The following is a 20497-nucleotide window of genomic DNA, read 5'->3' on the forward strand; positions in this document are numbered from 1 at the left end:
TTGGGCTCTACGATTTATTCGTTCTTTGACCTTTTTCCATGTATTTTCATATAGGAATAACTACCCAGAGGAGATGAAACTACAGTATGTAGGAAGACTGGTCAAGCAACATATTTTCAGCAAGTGGAGCAAGTACTAGAACAAAACAAAAAAATTTGAAAACAATGTGGATTATTTGCAAATGAAAGAAATTATTGATAATAGTTTTTATTTGTCCAACTCAAAAGCTTCCAACACACGATGCACTAACACACACACACACACACACACACACAGTGCAGGCTCGGCTCTCTCTCTTCACTGGTGTCTGGCTCACTCTTAAATCCATCTCCAACTCTCATTGCACTGACAAATAGCTGTTATAGACAATCATTGCCAGGTGATGATCCTTACCATTCTCATCTCCTGATCTCATTCTCCATTCACAATCTGGCCTTCAACCACGCACCCACCACCATATACCCCCACCTCCCGACTCAGGTTAGGGAGCCATCCGGCCTGCCCAGTACGCAATTTCTGAAAACGAAGACTGCAACAGCCATCTGCACCCCCGGCCTGTGGACCAACTTGAACTTAAAAAGCTGAAGAGCCAGATACCAACGGGTGATTCGTGCATTGGTATCCTTCATGCGATGGAGCCACTGGAGCGGGGCATGGTCAGAACAGAGGGTGAAAGCCCATCCCAGCAGGTAGTACCAAAGGGTGAAGACCACCCACTTGATGGCCAGACACTCCTCAACGGTGCTGTACCTCGCCTCTCTCACCGAAATCTTCCAGATGATGAACAGCACAGGGTGCTCCTCCCCCTCAACCACCTGGGACAACACAGCTTCCAAACCCCTGTCCGACATGTCAGTTTGTACAACAAAAGGGAGAGCAAAATCAGGAGCATGTAACAATGGCCAGCCACAAAGCGCAGCTTTCACCTGCATAAAAGCCTGTTGGCATGGCTCCAACCACTGGACCATGTCTGGGGCTCCAGATGAGATCAGTCAGCGGGCTGGTGACACCTGAATAATTAGGCACAAACCTTCTATAATAGCCAGCCAACCCCAGGAACTGTCACACCTCTTTTTTGGTCTTGGGTCATGGGCAGGTCGCAACCGCTGTGGTCTTGTCAATTTGGGGACGCACCTGCCCATGACCCAAGTGGAACCCCAGATATTGTACCACCACCCGTCCAATTGCACACTTCTTGGGGTTCGCCGAGAGTCCCGCCTGTTGCAGTGACCTCAGAACCGCCCTCAGATTCTGTATGTGCCACTGCCAATCATTAAGGGGGCCCAAACAAACTGAACAGAAGGGTCATGAAGTGGTGTAAGCCAAACAGTGTGGAGAAGGCCGTTTTCTCATGGGACATTGGTGTTAAGGGAATCTGCGAATAACCCTTCGTTAAATCCAGTGTTGAATAAAAGCAAGCTGTGCCCAACCGATCGAGCAGTTCGTCAATATGAGGCATTGGATATGCGTCAAATTTAGACACCGCATTGACCTTTCTACAATCCACACAGATCCGGACCGAGCCATCGCTCTTTGGAACCAGCACCACCGGGCTGGCCCAGTCACTGTGGGATTCTTCTATTACCCCCATATCGAGAAAGGCCTATAATTCTTCCTGAACCACTTTTTTTTTGTGCTTGGTTAATCGGTAGAGATGACTGCATACCACTACCCCTGGGGTTGTTTCAATATGGTGGTTTATGAGGTTTGTATGACCAGGAAGGGGCGAGAACACGTCAGAGAAATCTCTTTCCAGCTGGGCCATGTCCATGACATGCAACGGTGAGAGGTGGTCTCCGCAAGTGACCGGGGTGCCTCGATTGGATTTTAAGTTAACCTCCAGCCCGAGTTCCTCCCTCTCTGGTACCACCATTGCCAAAGCCACAGGGACCACCTCCCTCCATGGTTTTAAGAGGTTGAGGTAGTACATTTTCCATGCTCTGCCCCATCCATTTGTTTAACCTCAGAATTGACTTCCCCAACTCACAATGTGACCTCAAAGGGCACTTGCCACTTTGCAAGTAATTTAGAGCATGATGTGGGTAGTAATACATGGACTTTATCTCCCTGTGTAAATTCCCGTAGCCGAGCTCCCCTGTTATACAGCCAGGACTGACGTTCTTAAGCCTGTAGCAAATTCTTCTGTGATAGTTGCCCAAATGTGTGGAGGTTTGTGCTCAGGTCAAGAAAGTTTTGAATTTCGTTTTTGCTGTTTGAAGGTCCCTCCTCCCAATTTTATCTCACAATGTCTAAGACACCACAAGGCTTACACCCATACAATAATTAAAATGGGAAGAACCCTGTAGAGGCTTGCGGGACCTCTCGAACTGTGAATAACAGGGGTTCAAGCCACTTTTCCCAATTCCGAGCATCTTTGTTCACAAACTTACGAATCATGTTTTTCAGGGTTTTATTAAACCATTCGACCAAGCCATCTGTCTGTGGGTGGTACACGCTTGTCCGAATCTATTTAATACCCAATAATCCAGACAGCTCGCGTAGTGTACGTGACATGAATATAGTGCCTTGATCAGTGAGGGTTTCTTTCAGAATCCCCACTTGGGAGATGATTCTGAAGAGTGCCTCCACAACATTACGTGCTGAAATGTTGCATAGAGGCACTGCTTCCAGATATTGCGTTGTGTAGTCCACCAGAACCAACACAAAGCGATGTCCGTGTGCGGTTAGCTCTAATGGCCCGACGAGGTCCATGCCAATTCTCCCAATGGGGGCCACAATCAAAGGAAGTGGGTGCAAATGTGCTCTTGGGGTGTCTGGCGGATTCATGGCATGCCATACACCACCTGCGAATATCTCCGTGAATGCCTGGCCAATAAAAACGGGCCATTAGATGGTTTCGTGTTTTTTCTTGCCCTAAGTGACAGGCCATTAGATTATGATGAGCCGTCTGGAATAACATTTCCAGACAGCTCTTCAGTATAAAAAGTTGGGTTGTATCCTCTTTTGTCTGAGCATCCTGCATCACTCTATACAACCAGAAAAATACAGATATGAGAGTGTGATGTCTGGCTGAAGACGCTGACCATCAATCACTTTCACTTGGTCGAAGGCGTGCCTAAGGGTCTAATCTCGTGTCTGCCCCAGAGGGAATTCCCCGGCGGGGAAGCCTCTAGGGGCTGGGGAAGCCGAGACTTCCCCCTCCCTTATGTCATCCTGACGCGGAGCTGACGTAGATGGCCCCGGCTCCACCTCCCCGGCCAGTGCATCAGAAATCCCACACCGAGACACTTTGTTACGGGAGGCGTGGACTAACCGCAGCCTCAAAACTATGCTTTTGTCCCTGCAATTGAATCATCACAGTCACTACAGTATTATCGTGGATATCACCATGCACACACCTTACCTTCACCTTGTGACTAGCACCCAAAGCCTCATCTTGAACCAGGCATTGATGGATAGAGGTTTGGTTGCAACCCGAATCCACCAAGGCCTGGTATGTACCCCCCTTAATACTTAGTATGTCCCAGCTAGATCGGGGACAGTCTGTGGCATGTTGGGGACCCGAACCAATGTCCCCACCTCCATCACTGGGCATTGGTCCCGGAAATGCCTGGGCTCCATGCAGCTCTAGTGACCGGGGCAGAGAGGGCTCTGCTAAGGGAGACACGGGTCTACTATAAAGGGAGACCGTACCTCAGAAGATACATCACAGGAGGTTACTGGGGTAACTGAGACCTGTGGAGCACTTACCCCAGTACAGGGCACGTTAGCACATGTACTGGGTCCGACTACTAATTCCTCCGCTGAATTTGTGAGCCAGAGGGCTAGGAGGAAGGACATCCAGGGTTCACAGGTCGTGAACATGCATGGGAGAGAAGAGCGCACAGCTTCACCTCGTGGAGGGGAAAGGCACTATACACAAGTGGTACACCCGGCCAGCTGCCCTGCATAATGAAACTTACCTGTTTGTACCTGAAAGAACATGGGATGAAACTGGCTCAACCCGGAGACTGTAAAATCTCATGAAGGTATTAGGTGTTGCCCAGCCCGCTGCTCTACAGATGTCTGCTAGAGAGGTGCCATTGTCCAGTGCCCACGAGGATGCCACACTCCTTGTGGAGTGTGCTCGAACCAGCAAGGGCGCGGGCACAGACTGGGTCTGGTAGGCCAAAGCGATGGCGTCCATGATGCAATGGGCAAGGCTCTGTTTTGGAGACCGCATTCCCTTTCTGCTGTCCACCGAAGCAGACAAAGAGCTGCTCAGGTCTGCTAAAGCTCTGCGTGTGATCCAAGTAGATGTGCAAAGCACGCACCAGACACAGCAACGATAAGGCTGGGTCTGCCTCCTCTGGGAGCAGCACTTGCAGGCTCACCACCTGATTCCTAAAAGGGGTCGTGGGAACCTTGGGCACATAGCCCGGTCGGGGTCTCAGGATCACGTGAGAGTCTTCTGGACCGAACTCTAGGCACTCTTCACTGACAGAGAACGCTTGCAGGTCCCTGACCCTCTTGATGGAAGTGAGCGCAGTCAGGAGGGTGGTCTTCAATGAGACGGCCTTTAACTCGACTGACTCTAGGGGCTCAAACAGGGATCTCCATAGGCCTAAAAGGACCACGGAGAGGTCCCATGAGGGAAAGAGGTGCAGCCTAGGAGGGTTCAACCTCCTGGCGCCTCTCAGGAACCTGATGATCAGGTCATGCTTACCGAGAGACCTACCTTCAACAGCATCGTGGTGTGCTGCTATAGCAGCTACATAGACCTAGAGAGTGGAGGGGGACAGCTGCCCGTCCAACTTCTCTTGCAGGAAGGAAAGCACTGACCCGACTGTGCACCTCTGGGGGACTTCACTACGGGAAGAACACCACTTAGCGAAGAAACGCCACTTCAGGGAATACAGCTGCCTTGCAGAAGGAGCTCTGGCCTGAGTGATCATGTTAAGTGTACCAGTTAGGTCTTCCACGTCCATCCAGGGACCAGACATGGAGATTCCAGAGGTCTGGGCGTATGTGCCAGAGGGTGCCCTGTCCCTGAGAAAAAAGGTCCTTCCTCAGGGGAATTTGCCAGGGAGGTTCTGTTGCGAGGGGCGTGAGGTCCGAGAACCAGGTCTGGGTGGGCCAATACGGAGCCACAAGAATGACCTGCTCCTCGTCCTCCCTGACCTTGCACAGAACCTGTGCAAGTAGGCTCACTGGGGGAGAACGTGTATTTGTGCAGGCCCTGGGGCCAGCTGTGTACCAGCGCATCTGTACCGAGGGGAGCTCCCGTCAGGGCATACCAGATCGGGCAGTGGGAGGATTCCCGGGAGGTGAACAGGTCTACCTGTGCCTTACCGAATCGACTCCAAATCAGCTGGACCACCTGGGGGTGGAGTCTCCACTCTCCCCTGAGCCTGCCATGACAGAGCATTTGCTATGGCTAGTTGCCAGGGATATGGGTGGCCCGCAGCGACCTAAGTCACCGCTGACTCCAGCGGAGGAGGTGACGGGTGAGTTGCGACATGTGACGAGAGCGTAAACAACCTTGGCGGTTTATATAAGCCACTGTTGTCATGTTGTCCATCCGGACTAACACGTGCTTGCCCTGGATCAATGGAAATAGCCTCTGCAGGGCGAGCTGTACTGCCAGCAACTCGAGGCAGTTGATGTGCCAACGCAGGTGAGGTCCTGTCCAGGAGCCAGCGGCTGCATGCCTGTTGCACATGGCACCCCAGCCTGTCTTGGAGGCATCCGTCGTAACCACGACATGCCTGGACACTTGCTGTATGGGGACTCCAGCCCGCAGGAACGCAAGGTCTGTCCAAGGGCTGAAAAGGGGGCAGCAGGCGGGAGTGAGAGCCACACGATATGTGCCGTGGCGCCATGCGTACCTCGGGACTCGGGTCTGGAGCCAGTGCTGTAGCGGTCTCATATGCATCAACCCGAGCGCCGTGACCGCCGCTGAGGATGCCATATGCCTCAGGAGCCTCTGAAAGTACTACAGTGGGACCGACATTTCCCACCTGGATAAGTTCAGGCAGTTCAGCACTGACTGCATGCACTCACATGTGAGGCGCGCTATCATTGACACCGAGACTAACTCCATACTAAGAAAAGAGATGCTCTGAACTGGGGAGAGCTTGCTCTTTTCCCAGTTGACCCGAAGCCCTAAAACAGCTGAGCTGTGTGAGCACCAGTTCCCTGTGTGCACACAGTAACTCTCGAGAGTGCGCTATATTTAGCCAGTCATCGAGGTAATTGAGTATGCGAACACCCACTTCCCTTAACAGGGAAAGGGCTGCCTCTGCAAACTTCGTGAAGACGTGAGGGGACAGGGACAAGCCGAAGGGGAGGACCTTGTACTGATATGGCCGACCGTCGAACGCGAACCGTAGGAAGGGTTTGTGTCGAGGTAAAATCGAGATGTGAAAGTACGCGTCCTTCAGGTCTACCGCCGCGAACCAATCTTGATGCCGGATGCACGTCAGAATGTGCTTTTGCATCAGCACCTTGAACGGGAGTCTGTGCAAGGCCCGGTTCACAACTCGCAGGTCCAAGATTGGCTGCAACCCACCGCCCTTCTTGGGAACGATGAAGTAAGGGCTGTAAAACCCCTGTCTCACCTCGGCTGGAGGGACAGGCTCTATCGCGCCCTTCTGTAAGAGGACCGCGATCTCCACCCGCAAGATGGTGGCGCTCTCGTCCTTCACTGATGTGAAGAGAATGCCACGGAACCGGGGCAGGCGCCTGATGAATTTAATTGCATAGCCGAGTCGGACTGGCGGTGTGACCTGAGGAGAGAGGAAACTGCTCTTTTTTTGACAATGTGGGTACCGCAGCCCTGGTACCGGTGGATGGAATGGTCTGGCTACCAGCTCCGGAGTTCCCGCAGATGTCTTGATCCTCGGGTGTCCCATCTCAGGGGCTCTTGGGAGCCCTCCAGGGGGTCTTTGCCGCCAGCCGAGAAGCGGGGAGTGTCCCTCTCCTGCGGGGGGCTCTACGCCAGGGCCGAGGGCTGGGCTCAGGCTGGGGTGGAGCCGGTTGAGTTTGTGTTGCCGCAGGGGGACGACCTCGGTGAACAGATGGGGTGCGCACTCTTGAGCCACGTCAGGGCTAGATGTGCTGAATGGCCTCTCTCTGTTGCTTCACCGCCAAGAACTGCTGGGCGAAGTCCTCGACGGTGTTGCCGAAGAGGCCGACCTGGGAGATGGGCGAGTTAAGGAACCGCACCTTGTCCGCGTCCCTCATCTCAACAAGGTTCAGCCACAGGTGGCACTCCTGGAGCACAAGCGTGGGCATCGTCTGCCCGAGTGCGCGCGCTGTGACCTTAGTCACACGGAGGGCAAGATCAGTCGCTGAGCGCAGCTCTTGTAGCACACCGGGATCAGAACTACCCTTGTGTAGCTCTTTCAAAGCCTTGGCCTGATGGACCTGTAAGAGGGCCATGGCGTGCAGGGCAGAGTCGGCCTGACCGGCAGCGCTGTAGGCTTTAGTCGCCAGAGACGACGTCATCCTACAGGCTCGGGAAGAGAGTGCCGGGCGACTCTGCCAGGTGGTGGCACTCAGCGGGCACCTGGGGTATCGCAGCATAACCCCACCATTGAGGGTAGTGAGAGCGGACGAACTGAAGGATCGGGTTCGGGCAGCGAAAGGTGCCCTCCATGATTGCGTCAGCTCGTCGTGCACTTCCGGGAAGAAGGGGACTGGAGGGGGGCATGGCCGTGAGCGGCGCGCCGATCCCAGAAAAAAGTCGTCAAGCCGTGAGTGCTCAGGGGTGGATGGAGGGTTCCACTCAAGCCCAACACTCACGGCAGCCCAGGCAAGCATGGCGGTCAGCTCCGTGTCAGCCTCAGATTGGGCTGCCACACCCGAAGGTGGCAGCCCGGTCGAGTCCTCGGCGTCCAACATCACCAAGGCGCTCTCCGATACAGCGACCGACATCTCTTCCGGCTCATGAGCTCCGAAAGAGACATTAGGCTGGCATTGAGGCGAGCTGCCTGTCTCATCCCAGAACTGGACGGGCGCAAACGAGCATACCGGGGAGTGGCCGTGGGGGTTTACCCGGCGGAGCCATACCCACTGAAGCCCCCGAATCGCCTTCAGCGTCAACCAGGGCGGCCTCGTACCCACAGGTAGAAGGACCATTGGGGGGGACAGCTGAAGTGGCTTTCCCTCGAAAGAAGGAAAGCCGCGACCGCAACGTTGCCATGGTCATGTTCTCGCAATGAGAACATGAACCATCCACGAACGCTTCCTCATCGTGACCATCAGAGGCGGAGAGGTAACGACCGCATCCAGTAACTGCACAGAGACAGAAGGGCATCTTTAAAAAGACGCGTCTTTAAAAAGACATTCAACATCACTGTGCCTGCTCTAATAGAGGAAGTATACACTTTAGAGGATATAAACTCTTTTAAAGCGCTGTCAAAGCACCCAGGGGCGTAGTCTGCTGTGGAGTGCAGAGTGGAGTGTACAACCACTCGGCTCCGAAGAAAAAATCTGAATGAATCTGCATTCCAGCCTACCTTTTATACCCGTATGTCGGGGGGAGTGGCATGCATATTCTACCCGCCAATTGTCATTGGCCTTTTCTCAAAAATCTGAAGGTGTCTCGGGCTCTCAAGATCGACCCCTAGTGAGTGAGTGACAGAAGGGGAATTCTAGTGTTTATGAGATAACATAATAACATCCAGACATTCATTGTAGTGTTTAGGAAACCTGTTTAAAAATAGCTGTTATTGGCACATAAATGACATGATTGATATTTAAACATAAAAGCAAGGTATGACAGGTTATTCAAGATATATTTCAAACTTTAATGTCTCATGCACCACTCTCTCACACACAGCCTATTAATTTTTAGTCTTTGGTGGGCTCCCAGTTGTAAAGTAGATTATTTTATTCTGTGTATTAGGGGTGTGCAGCGAAGCCATTATCTGTATTTGTATCTGTATCTGTTCATATGACAAAATTGTTGGTATCTGTTTCTGTCTCTGTATTCGGATAGAACTGGGTGTGGGCGGGGGTTAAACTGGAAGTGCGTCAAAACTAATGAAATGCCCATTTTTAAAAGTTACTCTTATGTTTATAGTTTCTATTAATAAACTGTGCCTTGTATATGCCTTTTTAATAATAATAGCCTAATAATAATAACAATAATTATTATTATTATTATTATTATTATTATTATTATTATTATTATTAGCCTATTATATAACTATTATTTAAAAAAATATATTATTTTATTCTCTTCTATATTACAAGATGAAGCTGAATTTGTAGGCTACATTAACTGTGGAATATGTTGTGAACTTTGGTTTCTCCTGGTATTTCTGATATTAATATCTGCATGAAACAGAATTTTCGTTTGTCTGTCCATGTATAATAACATTATTCTGATTTAGTACAGTAAAAATATTACATATAGCACCTTTAAATTACAGACATATAAATCTGACAAATTTTATTTTATCATTAATATTTGTTTATCATTTTGGTGACATTTGAGCTATTTTAGATTTGTTTTTAAATATAGTCATGGATTACATCAATAAATATAATGTATTGAAATTGCATATATTATATTGCATATATACAGTATATTGTTACATGTTTGTTGTTTACATGCCTAATTTGTACTATTTACAATTATTAGATAAGTAGAAGTGCTAAAACGGTACCGTCTCTTTAAGACCTGAGGAAGGGATTTTGACAGTAATGTTTGTTTGGTCGAATGGCTTCTTTACAGCATTCATGCTATGTGTAATTAGAATTAAATGTTTCTTTTGTGTTTTTGATAAATAACTGACTGTAGAGAACAAAAAGGATATTAAAAGAGACATTGTTAAACAACAAATGGTTTGCTTGGTTCTTGTCTTTGGACTCAAATCACACAGAAAGAGTCAAAGCTTTTATTCTCAGCATGCAGTGAAAAGATCTCGGTGCTGAACATTTTCACCACTGCACCACTCAAACACTGGTGAGTGAAATCTAAAAAATAGATAGAAAGATAGAAAAGAAAGAGTGATTTTGGCATTTTAAGAATTGACATTGGGACCGTACAAATGATTAAGTGGAAAATCAATATTTTTGTCTGGCCCTAGATCCAAATGTGTGAGAGAGGTCCAGCATGTCTGTGAGAGAAACAGTGAATCCTGCAGGATCAGTTTCAGTCTCTTTCGTGCCTCAGAGAAGAGTCTCTGATTGCACTGAAAATATCATGATACATGGATCTAATTATCGATACAATATCGTGAGAACAATTATCACGATATATCGATATGTGATTGAATCGACACAGCCCTACTACAGTATATTTGTATCTGAGAAGAAAGAGCAAAACTGCTCTACCTGTGGGTCTGTATTCGTCTCTGTGGTGAGAATGTCTGTGGGTTTATCAGCTGCATGTTTTCTCCCTCATTCTTCATCTCTTCTTCAGAGTCAAAGTCCCTTAGTCGCTTGACGAAAGCTCTCTCCAACATCTCTCTAGCGGGAAGAGAACAGAGAAAAAAATAAGCAGACTTTAATAAGTGACCTTAATCTAGGAGCAACCTTTCCAAAATTCACCAATCACCACACTAATATACAACGTACAGTTACACAATTAAATACATAGGTGACCTAAAAATGCCTTTACTCACCCTAATGTTGTTCCAATTTTAATTCTTAAATTTCATGGCATCTTTTTCCATAGAATGAAAGTGAATGGGGACTTATTCTGACCAACATCTCCTTTTGGTTCCACAGAAGAAAGTAATAAATATGGGTTTGAAACAATATGAGGGGTAAATTAAATTTGTGGCTGAACTATACCTTAAATGAGATAATTAAATGCACACATAATAATTAGGTAATAAAGAGTTCAGTCTAAGTTTTGGTGTAGGCATTTATTCTCTCTCGTTAGCACACACACACCCACACACCAAGTCAATCATTCCATGCGTTTCACATTTCTTCCTCCTGCAATACTCATTTGAAATGCTTGTTGTCAATCTTACATATAGCACCTTTAAGTTTATTTTAAAGAAAATACACTGAACTTAACTTGCACTAAACTTAAATAAAACAATCACAAAATGGCCCACTGTGTCCGTGCCAGTTAAGAGGTTCTAAATAAGCTATTTCAAAGTAGTAAATAAACATCAATGGCTGACATGAACAGTCGTTAACTTGTGATTCTTACCTTTATATTGCTCTTTTTTTCTGCTCCTCTTCTTTGTGCCACTTCCTGCCTTGTGAACCTGATAATATGGGGGTTTTTTCACTCGTGTTGTCCACATATGATAAGGATTCGATTATAATATAATAGCATAGCGCTAGTGCACAATATATCGGTAGAGGGGCGCACAGTCTCCACAAGAGAGCGCACTTCCGGTGCCTCTTTCATTTTGCACCCTAGCCAACCCTCTATGTCGCCTATGCCACGGGCCGGCCCTGAATCAGTCATACAAATATGTTTTATATAATTCGGATGAATCCATTATTCGTTTTGAAGTAATTATTTGTGCCTTTTCGAAAAAGGTATTCGGCTTGGGGCACATCCCTAGTGTGTATCTAAATAAATAAATAGGCTATTTTAACTATTCTATTTTAACTCATTTAATTTTTTATTTTTACAGCTTTAACCATCCTTTTAACAGTTTAACCTTCCTGTTGTGTTTGTGTCATTTAAAAAAAAAAAAAAAAAAAAATTTCAGAGTTGTTTAAAACATAATCTTAATCTTTTTAAACTTGTTATGGTGGTTACTAGGGCATTGCTACGGTGTTGCTATGTAGTTTCTAGGGCATTACTAAATAGTTTCAAGATGGTTGCTTACACAGTCAAATGAGACCATCCCACGTGTCTTTGACATCCTGATCCCCAGATACTGTATGACCTTTTCAATGGAAGTTGTTGGGATTTTTCACTTATTTTTCATCCACCAGGTAGACATCTATATTAAATAATCTTAAATAAAAATGTTGTTGAATAAAGAACATGATTCTCTATTTTTGTTTTAAACAGTTACAATTTGTAAGTATTTTAATTATCTTAATGTGGTCTTATTATTTGACTCAAAATGAATGTAATTGAATAGTACCACAATTTATTTATACATAGTGCTCTTTCTAGATGAAATGCTTTTTTAAAAATCTTGTGTTTAGTGTAGAAAACCAACCTATGTCAATGTTCATGTTTATAATGAAAAGGTAGTTATGGTCTTTTTTCCAAAACAGAAGGGGTTAAAAATGTTGTAACTTTTGTGTGTAATTTCTGCAGCACTAGCACCACAGAACCAAGTTGCAGAAATAAACATTGTTGATCGAACAAACAGATAGCCCACCCAAAACTTATGCCACTGGTTGTTGCATCGGGCTGGAATATTTAAGTTATGGAGAGAGGAAGACACTCCTATTATTTGGTAACAAGAAAGCATCCCTTTTTAATCAAAATATCAGTAAGATTTATTTAGATGGAACATTTAAATTTAAAGAGCTTTAAAGAGAACAGTGCTTTAATAGCCCTAGTGAGAAAGCCAAAGACAACATGTGATATGCAGGTAAAAGTAGAAGTACCAAAAAAAAAAAAAAAAAAAATGCAAAATATGACAACAAATGGTGTTAGATTCTACTGGAGTTGCTAGATAATGCAAATTGATTTTTAAGTTAAAGAATGAAAAGTTTGCAATACGTTTATGTTTGTTCAAGTTTGTTAGGTTAAGTTATTGACTACTCTGAATAAGTGATGAAAAACCTGTGAATATATATTCTATACCGCCCTTGATTTTAACTGTTGTTACATTGTTTACTGTCACTATGATTTTGGCACTTAATTAATTAAGGCCTGGCTGGTGACTAGAAGTTGTTTGTAGCACTCGTTCACTGTCCTCTTATATTTTATATTTCACTGGTGAAAAGCAACAAGTAATAATACATTAATTTTAAACCTGAAATAAAAGATCCTTTCCACCTCAAAGGAAACTGTACAAATCCATGTCATGATGAAAAAAGTTATAATGCGATACTCCCTTATAAGTGTAAAATAAGAAATGTACTGCCAAAAGAGTTGTTCTGATTAAGTATGTATTTCCATAAACAAAGACAAAACAACACCAAACACAAAATGTATTACGTAAGTAAAAGGTCCAGGCTCAGTTTATAGACAAGATTCAGTGACATCACATCATGATAACTGTCCAACAGAGCAGTCAAATCTTAACTCCTTCATTAGCAGAGGACTAATACAGAAATACATCTTTGTTAAATTTCAATATGGAAAACATATACCCAACCATAAGACTACAAAAATAAATAAAGAAATAAATAAAAAAACAAACATATCAACATAGGAGGTAGCAACCACTTAGCAATCCTTGTTTAGAACACCAGTGCAGAAGTGCTACCTGACAGTGCAGTCATTCATACAGAAAAGGTTGTTTTGATGCAACATTACAAAACCAGTGAGAGCAGAATTCATTGCCTTTTACCACATAACACTGCAGGCTTCATCAGTAGTTCTTGTGGTTAACAATGTTTATTTAAAAATCACCTGCATTGTTGAATATTGGAATAGTTTTAGGTGCCATGCTGTCAAGCTATTTACTGACAATCATTTGGCATGTACACTGATGCTGAAATTATCACCTAGAATTTAGGCCCTAGATAGACACTCAAAAACCTGTTCTTAGTCCAAAACATTTACTGTATGCATGATTCAGAGAACATACAGTGTACAGTATCTAGCAAATGTCACAAATCTTTATTTGTACCTTGATTGCTTTATTAGATATACAAAGCATCAAAGTTAACTTCACATTACTTCTTTGAAGAAGTGAATATGTCTCATTCTTACACCTTATAAACATTTGTCACTGTGCAAAATACTAGACTTTGCAATGTACTTTACAATTTATACAAGCCTTTTGGTGTATTTTCTCAAAAAAAAAAGAAAAAAAAAAACAAAAACATAATAATAAGTGGAATAACTAGCTGAATTATGTGAACACTGAACTACCACAATTGTGGTTTTCCCTAACAATAATTCACAAACATCATTCAACATGGGAAGAAAAAGGTTAATTCTGATTAACTCATCAGAAGCCCTGGCAAAAAACATTTACAGCTCTTCACATACCCCTGTATGATTTCAATCTAAATTTACAACACAGTTTCTATAAAACATAAGCTTTTGGGACCTGCTCAGTCTATGATGTCATGATAGTGGAGAAGAAATCAGACTTCACAAAGTAGTCACATTATGTTCATAGGCATAGACACTACAAACACTTTGAGCTACACCAAGTTAAGATTGGCACTCAATTACTGATACCTGTGTGGCAGTCGTATATTACATTGCTTGGTGATTATCATGGACTATTTATCAGTTTGTCATTTCAGTGTCATTGTTGTGTTAATGCGAAATGCCCTTTGTGTACTCAGGAAGGTCAATTCACTGTTCAAAACATAGGGTTTCCTATTATACAAGCATCCTTTTCTCCCAAGTGGTGCTCTTAATATACATACTGAACTGTATTTTACCCACAAGAGAATAAGATGACTGTGACATCACTAAAGTGCACACACACACACATATATATCAGTGGCGATTTCTCAGGGCCAGCAAGGCCTTCTCTGCTGGCCTAACATGCCTAATAAATAAATATTTTTCATCCTTTCATTCTCAATCACCTTTTTGTCTATGTATTTTTAATCGCTTTCCACTCTTAATTAATCTACAAACAAATAGAGAAAAATTAAAAGTTTATCCAGTCAGAATTTATTCCTTGATGCTTACAAGCAAAGTGTGACAACTGTTTCACAAATCGCATGCCCGAAGCCAAGCTGGTTAACAGCAGCAGCGCATGAGTCTGAGCTCCACCCCCTCAGGCCTTCAGAATTTCCACAGAATCCCTCAACAGTGCAAATGAATGGGCAACTGAAGTCAGATTGTCAGATTCATCAGCCAATCAGATTGATTTATTTGTTCTTGGTGGGTGTGATCTTTAGGATATGTCCCGGTCGAGGCCTTCTAGCTGGCCTTGAGTTACACAATCACGCTTTAAGTGATGTACGTAATTCAAGAGCGAAAAGCACAAGATCTTACTGACGAGTCAGCTCTCACTGCCACATCACCACTGAGAAAGAGATCCTTATGGATTTAAAAACACAAGATGTTCTGCATGATCATGTGATTGCTTAATTTATTAAACAGGAAAGGAGGACTGATTTTCACTTCAAGTAAATTCTTAAGTGCTTTTCGCATTGTTATAGCAACATCAGGAGTTTTCTAAGTGTAAATTAGGCTGCTTGAGAATTCAATGTCGGATCAAGTTTTGAAAAGTTGTGCTGCGTTCCATTCAACTCGGAAAGTTGGATTTTACAACTTCCTACTAGGAAAAGTGCAATGGAATGCATCTTAAAGTCAGAATTACAACTTGTAGGCTCGTGCAGAAATTCTCAACTCAGATTTCGCCAAGATGCAGGGGCATGATGTCACACAAACATGTCGACACTCAGGGAGATATACAAAGTAAGTGATAAACATTCACTTTATTAAGTAATATCGATAAATGAGTTTGTTTCCACATTACATGATATTAAAGCTTGTTTAACAAACGCCTGCAGAAACAGGTGTATAAAACATTACAATCTCTTTTGATAATCGTTCACCTGAAGCACAAATGCTAGCGCTGCAGCATTGTTTATCAGTTGGGTTGCTAGGAGACATCTCTAATCAGAGTCAAACCCCTGCTAAGCTAACGGAAGCACTGCAGTTCTTAATAGCGGGGAATGGAATTAATGTATGGTCGGAGATATCAAGTAGGAATATCCCTCATCCAACTTGAATGGAACACAACATAACCGTGTAACTTGACAAAACAAAATTTATTGCAAGCAACATTTAAATCGCAAATATTATTAGATCGATTTTTCCAGGTATTATAGACCTCCTTGGTAGATTCATATGAAAAATAATGATTTTTGAATGTCTGTTCGGGAGATGTTCGTTTCACAAAACAGTCATGCTGCAGTTAAAATTAGGCTTGCTTGAGCATTAAGTGTCGTTTCAAGTTCTGGCTTTCATGCGTGGACGTGTTTTTAAAATGTCAATTGGTATTACTAGTTAGCTGCGACATAATGTATGATGCCCAAAGGCATAGGGTGTCTTATTCATTGTGAAACTGTGTTTTCTTAATGGCATGAATCACACTGAAGGCCTAGACTTTATATGCACGGCCCACCACTGATATAAATATATACACACTACCGGTCAAAATTTTGAAACATATTCTTTATTATAATGTTTATTTTTTTTTTTTTTTTCACATTTTAGAATAATAGTAAGTCATCAAAACTATGGAATAACATAAATTGAGAATTATGTTGTGACTAAACAAAATCCAAAATAAATCAAAACTGTGTTATATTTTAGCATCTTCAAAGTAGTCACCCTTTGCCTAGAATTTGCAGACATGTACTCTTGACATTTTCTCAACCAACTTCTTGAGGTATCGCCCTGGGATGCTTTTTAAACAGTATTGAAGGAGTTCCCATCTATGTTGAACACTTATTGGCTGCTTTTCTTTATTATTTGGTCCAAGTCATCAATTTCAAAAACTTTTTTTTATTTTTTTTATTAAATTTTAGTTTTATAATGAAATAATTTAATATGGTGGCACAATTATCTTTTTGTCTACAAAACTAATTTTAAACATTTAAGCATACGCCTTCAGATCAAAAGATTTTTAAGATCATGAGAAACTTTTCAGTCGAGTGTTTCAAAACTTTTGACCGGTAGTGTGTGTGTGTGTGTATATATATATATAGAGAGAGAGAGAAAGAGAGAGAGAGAGAGAGAGAGAGAGAGAGAAAGAGATATTCTTCTCAAAAGGTCTTTCTTATAAATGTTATGTGACTTTAGGATACAGATTATGTGTGACCATGCATGTTATGCAGGTGTAGACTGTATTCCACTTTTCCTCTAACATCTAACATTAATTTAACATAATTTTAAGAGTTTTAACAATACAAAAGTCATAATTTTGGCACTTAATCACATGGAAACATCAATAAGACAATGTTATTTTATACACATTATTTTACACCATATTTCACAAAGCTTTAGGTTTGTTAGGCAAAACTTAAAGGGATAGTTCACGCAAAAATGAAAATTCTCTCATCATTTACTCACCCTCATGCCATCACAGATGTGTATGACTTTATTTATTTTTTTGCAGAACACAAACGAAGATTTTAAGAAAGAATAGTTCAGCTCTGTAAGTCCATACAATGCAAGTGAATAGGTCTCCAAAATGCACATAAAGGCAGAATAAAAGTAATCCGAAAGACTCCAGTGATTATATCCATATATCCATAAGTGATATGACATGTGTGGGTGAGAAACAGATCAATATTCAAGTCAATTTTTACTATAGATTCTCCTCCCTGCCCAGTAGGTGGCAACATGCACAAAGAATGTGAATCGCCAAAAATAAAAGAAGAAGAAAGTGAAAGTGGAGATTGACAGTAAAAAATAACTTCTGAATATATGGATTTAGCCACTGGAGTCTTATGGATTACTTTTATGCTGCCTTTATGTGATTTTTGGAGCTTCAAAGCTCTGGTCACCATTCACTTACAGAGCTGAGATCTTTTTCAAAAAAATTTCGTTTGTGTGCAGCTGAAGAACTTAGGTCATACACATCTGGGATGACATGAGGGTGAGTAAATGATGATAGAATTTTCATTTTTGGGCGAACTATCCCTTTAATTCAAGACACAAAATCATCTTCTCTGGACACAGCTGTGTCTCCAGTATTTGACAGAGTTCCTGACCTTTTACTCATACAGCTGCCACAACATATTTTTCCATTCCAGGTATATAAGGTTGATCTGCACAAAGGGAGGGATATGCAGAAGTGCATAAAACCAAGTTTATTTCTTCCTACAAAGTCACAAAATGCTGTCCCCTTTTAGCTATATATAGCCAAAAGATAAAAAAAAAAAAAAAAAAAAAACTCTTCCTTAATGTCTTTTTGATCTATAGGTTTTCACTTCATCTTCTTAAATTCCACTGCTTTGTTTTCCATGTTCCACGAAGCAGCTATTCAAATGACATGAGGTTTGCTGGTATCTGCGGAAAACAAGATTTTATGCTTTGTTTTAAAGTTAAACTTTCTTTGAGTGGAAATGAGAATGTTGGTCTCAGAACACACTTGCCTGTGGTCTTGTACTCCTGCAAGCCTCAGCAAGATGTTTGTGCCAGATAATCGCAGAGAAACGAGATCCAGTCTGGAACTTGTAAACATTACCTGGACCCACAAATTAACACAAATGAACTCACTTGAGCTTATTCAAATGAAGTTGTGTGACATAGCAAATCTACAATTTATAAACCACATGAAGTAGTTTGTCGTATAATAGAATTATTATTTTTTTATATGTAAACTATGTCTAGTTTTCAGAATGTTGGTAATATTTACAACCTCAATTCCGAAAAAGTTGGGACAGTATGATAAATGCTAATAAAAACAAAAATGAGTGATTTGTAAATTATAATCACTCTTTGCTATATTGAAAGCACTACAGCTACACATTATATTATGTTTTACCTAGTGAATTTATTTGTTTATTTGACATTATTTGTTTTATAATGTACAGTAATTTCAAATCAGATGATTGCAACACACTCCAAAAAAGTTGGGACAGTCAAGTGTTCACCACTGTGTAACATCACCATTTCTTCTAATAACACTTATTAAGCATTTAGGCACTGCAGACACAAGTTTGTTAAGTTTAGAAAGTGAAATTTTCCCCCATTCATCTATTATGTAGATCTTTAGCAGCACAATTGTACGGGGTTTTCATTGCTGTATGGTGTGCTTAATAATGCGCCACTCATTCTCAATTGGAGATGGTCAGGACTTCAGGCAGGCCAATCTAGCACCCGCACTCTCTGCTCACACAGCCATGCACTTGTAATCCAGGCAGTATGTGGTTTGAAGTTGTCCTGCTGGAAAATGCAGGGATGTCCCTGGAAAAGATGGTGCTGGATGGCAGTACATGCTGCTCCAAAATGTTTACATATCTTTCTGCATTCATGGTGTTCTCACAGATGTGCGAGTTACCCATGCCATGGGCACTGACACCAGTGGCGTAGTTGGGGCCATACGTACATATATGCCGTATGTTTACTTTTTTTGCCGTATGTTTACTTATAACGACTTCTAAGGATCAATATTTGCGTATACCCTTGGTATACACACTTGTTTTGCTGCTTCAGAAGTCCATAATCTACTGTCGTGTTAGTTTCCCTTTAACTGTATTTGATGCTGTTTAGTGAAACTGGAGATTCTTTGTTGTAATTGGTGCATTATCACTTGAATTCTGCTGGGGGAAAGATCAGTGACAATCAGTGGAGGTCTTCTGTCATGTTTTCTGTCAGAAGCAAGATAATTTTGTCAACATCATATAGCATTCGAATGCATGTTAATTGTTTCCCACTTGGGATTTTAAAACACCATAAACGCTCCTATTCATGACATGTCATTAACTTTTATTGCATATGTCAGAGCTCGTTCTGGAAGAAGAGAGGGTGAGAGAGGTAAAAAAAAACTGCATTACTGCATTAATAAAACATTTAAAAAAACACAACATGATTTTCTTACATTTCCCTTATGATAAACACGATTATTCAAATGTTTTTCATTTTAAGTTTAGTAGGGGACTTTCACACTGAACTTTCCGTCCATGCTGTTTTTCAATGTTATGCAGCATCTTGCGCAGGAACGCTTGTAAATATGGGTCATTCCTACAATTTTTTGACAATTAAGTCCCCATTACAAGTGTGTGTGGTATTCATATTGTTTAATTTCACCCGATTACAATTTTGAAAGGCTTGTTAAAAAGAATAAACACTTTTTATAATGTTACACACTTCTGTGGGCTTAAGAGTTAAATTTTAAATAACTGAACTTCTTTTCTATTGCACTGTGTTATTTCCTCATGTCCCAAAATCTGCAAGTCAAACATCTTTGACAAAAATAAATGCTAAATCATTGGATTTCTATTTTTTCCACACATACAGTTAAGAGTTTAGTATTCTCTTACTAACATGTATTCATTTGTGGTAAAAGTGTCATTTTAACACTGATATTGGAGGTTTTCTGTGTGTCTCTTGATTTATTGCACACCCTGTTATGTCATGATACCATGACCTTTCATTGAAGATATATGTTAGGAAATGACATCACTTACACTGGAGGTGGACATCAGCCATTCTGCAAAATTACTTTGAGTTATTTGAAGTTTATAACTCTATTGTTTTATTTATGTTTTCCTTTATTTTGTGGTGTTAGTCATATGTAGTCAAGCATAACATGCCCATCCTATTATGGGAAAATATATTGGAAATTCATATAATTTTACAATTTCAATATACAGTATTTATGTTAACAGAAATAAAATAATAAATATTAGTTTACAAATATGTTTCCTAGATATCAATCACAGATCATGTAGTGGCTCATTCATCCACTGAATGTCCACCCTGTTGCTGCCCATTTAACTGTATGGACATCTG

General features: G+C 42.2%; 2 protein-coding genes across 5 annotated transcripts in view; both read right to left on the minus strand.

The window, feature by feature from the left end:
* LOC127415323 (uncharacterized) overlaps positions 1 to 11275 on the minus strand; it is a 53400-nt gene extending 42125 nt beyond the window's left edge. For both annotated transcript variants that reach the window (XR_007892932.1, XM_051654043.1), the window contains exons 1-2: positions 11120 to 11275; positions 10288 to 10422 (exon numbers count right to left, since the gene is read on the minus strand). The gene's annotated coding sequence lies outside the window, so the exon portion shown is untranslated. The remainder of the gene's footprint in view (positions 1 to 10287; positions 10423 to 11119) is intronic.
* Positions 11276 to 17658: 6383 nt separating this feature from the next.
* The window catches only part of LOC127415318 (ras-specific guanine nucleotide-releasing factor RalGPS1), a 193988-nt gene continuing 191149 nt past the window's right edge, over positions 17659 to 20497 (minus strand). For all 3 annotated transcript variants that reach the window (XM_051654030.1, XM_051654032.1, XM_051654031.1), the window contains 2 exons: positions 18136 to 18227; positions 17659 to 18049 (listed from right to left, as the gene is read on the minus strand). In XM_051654030.1, coding sequence (XP_051509990.1) covers positions 18020 to 18049; positions 18136 to 18227 — 122 coding nt within the window. In that variant the 3' untranslated portion in view covers positions 17659 to 18019. The remainder of the gene's footprint in view (positions 18050 to 18135; positions 18228 to 20497) is intronic.

The sequence above is a fragment of the Myxocyprinus asiaticus genome, chromosome 24 (genome assembly GCF_019703515.2).
Source record: "Myxocyprinus asiaticus isolate MX2 ecotype Aquarium Trade chromosome 24, UBuf_Myxa_2, whole genome shotgun sequence".
NCBI lineage: Eukaryota > Metazoa > Chordata > Actinopteri > Cypriniformes > Catostomidae > Myxocyprinus > Myxocyprinus asiaticus.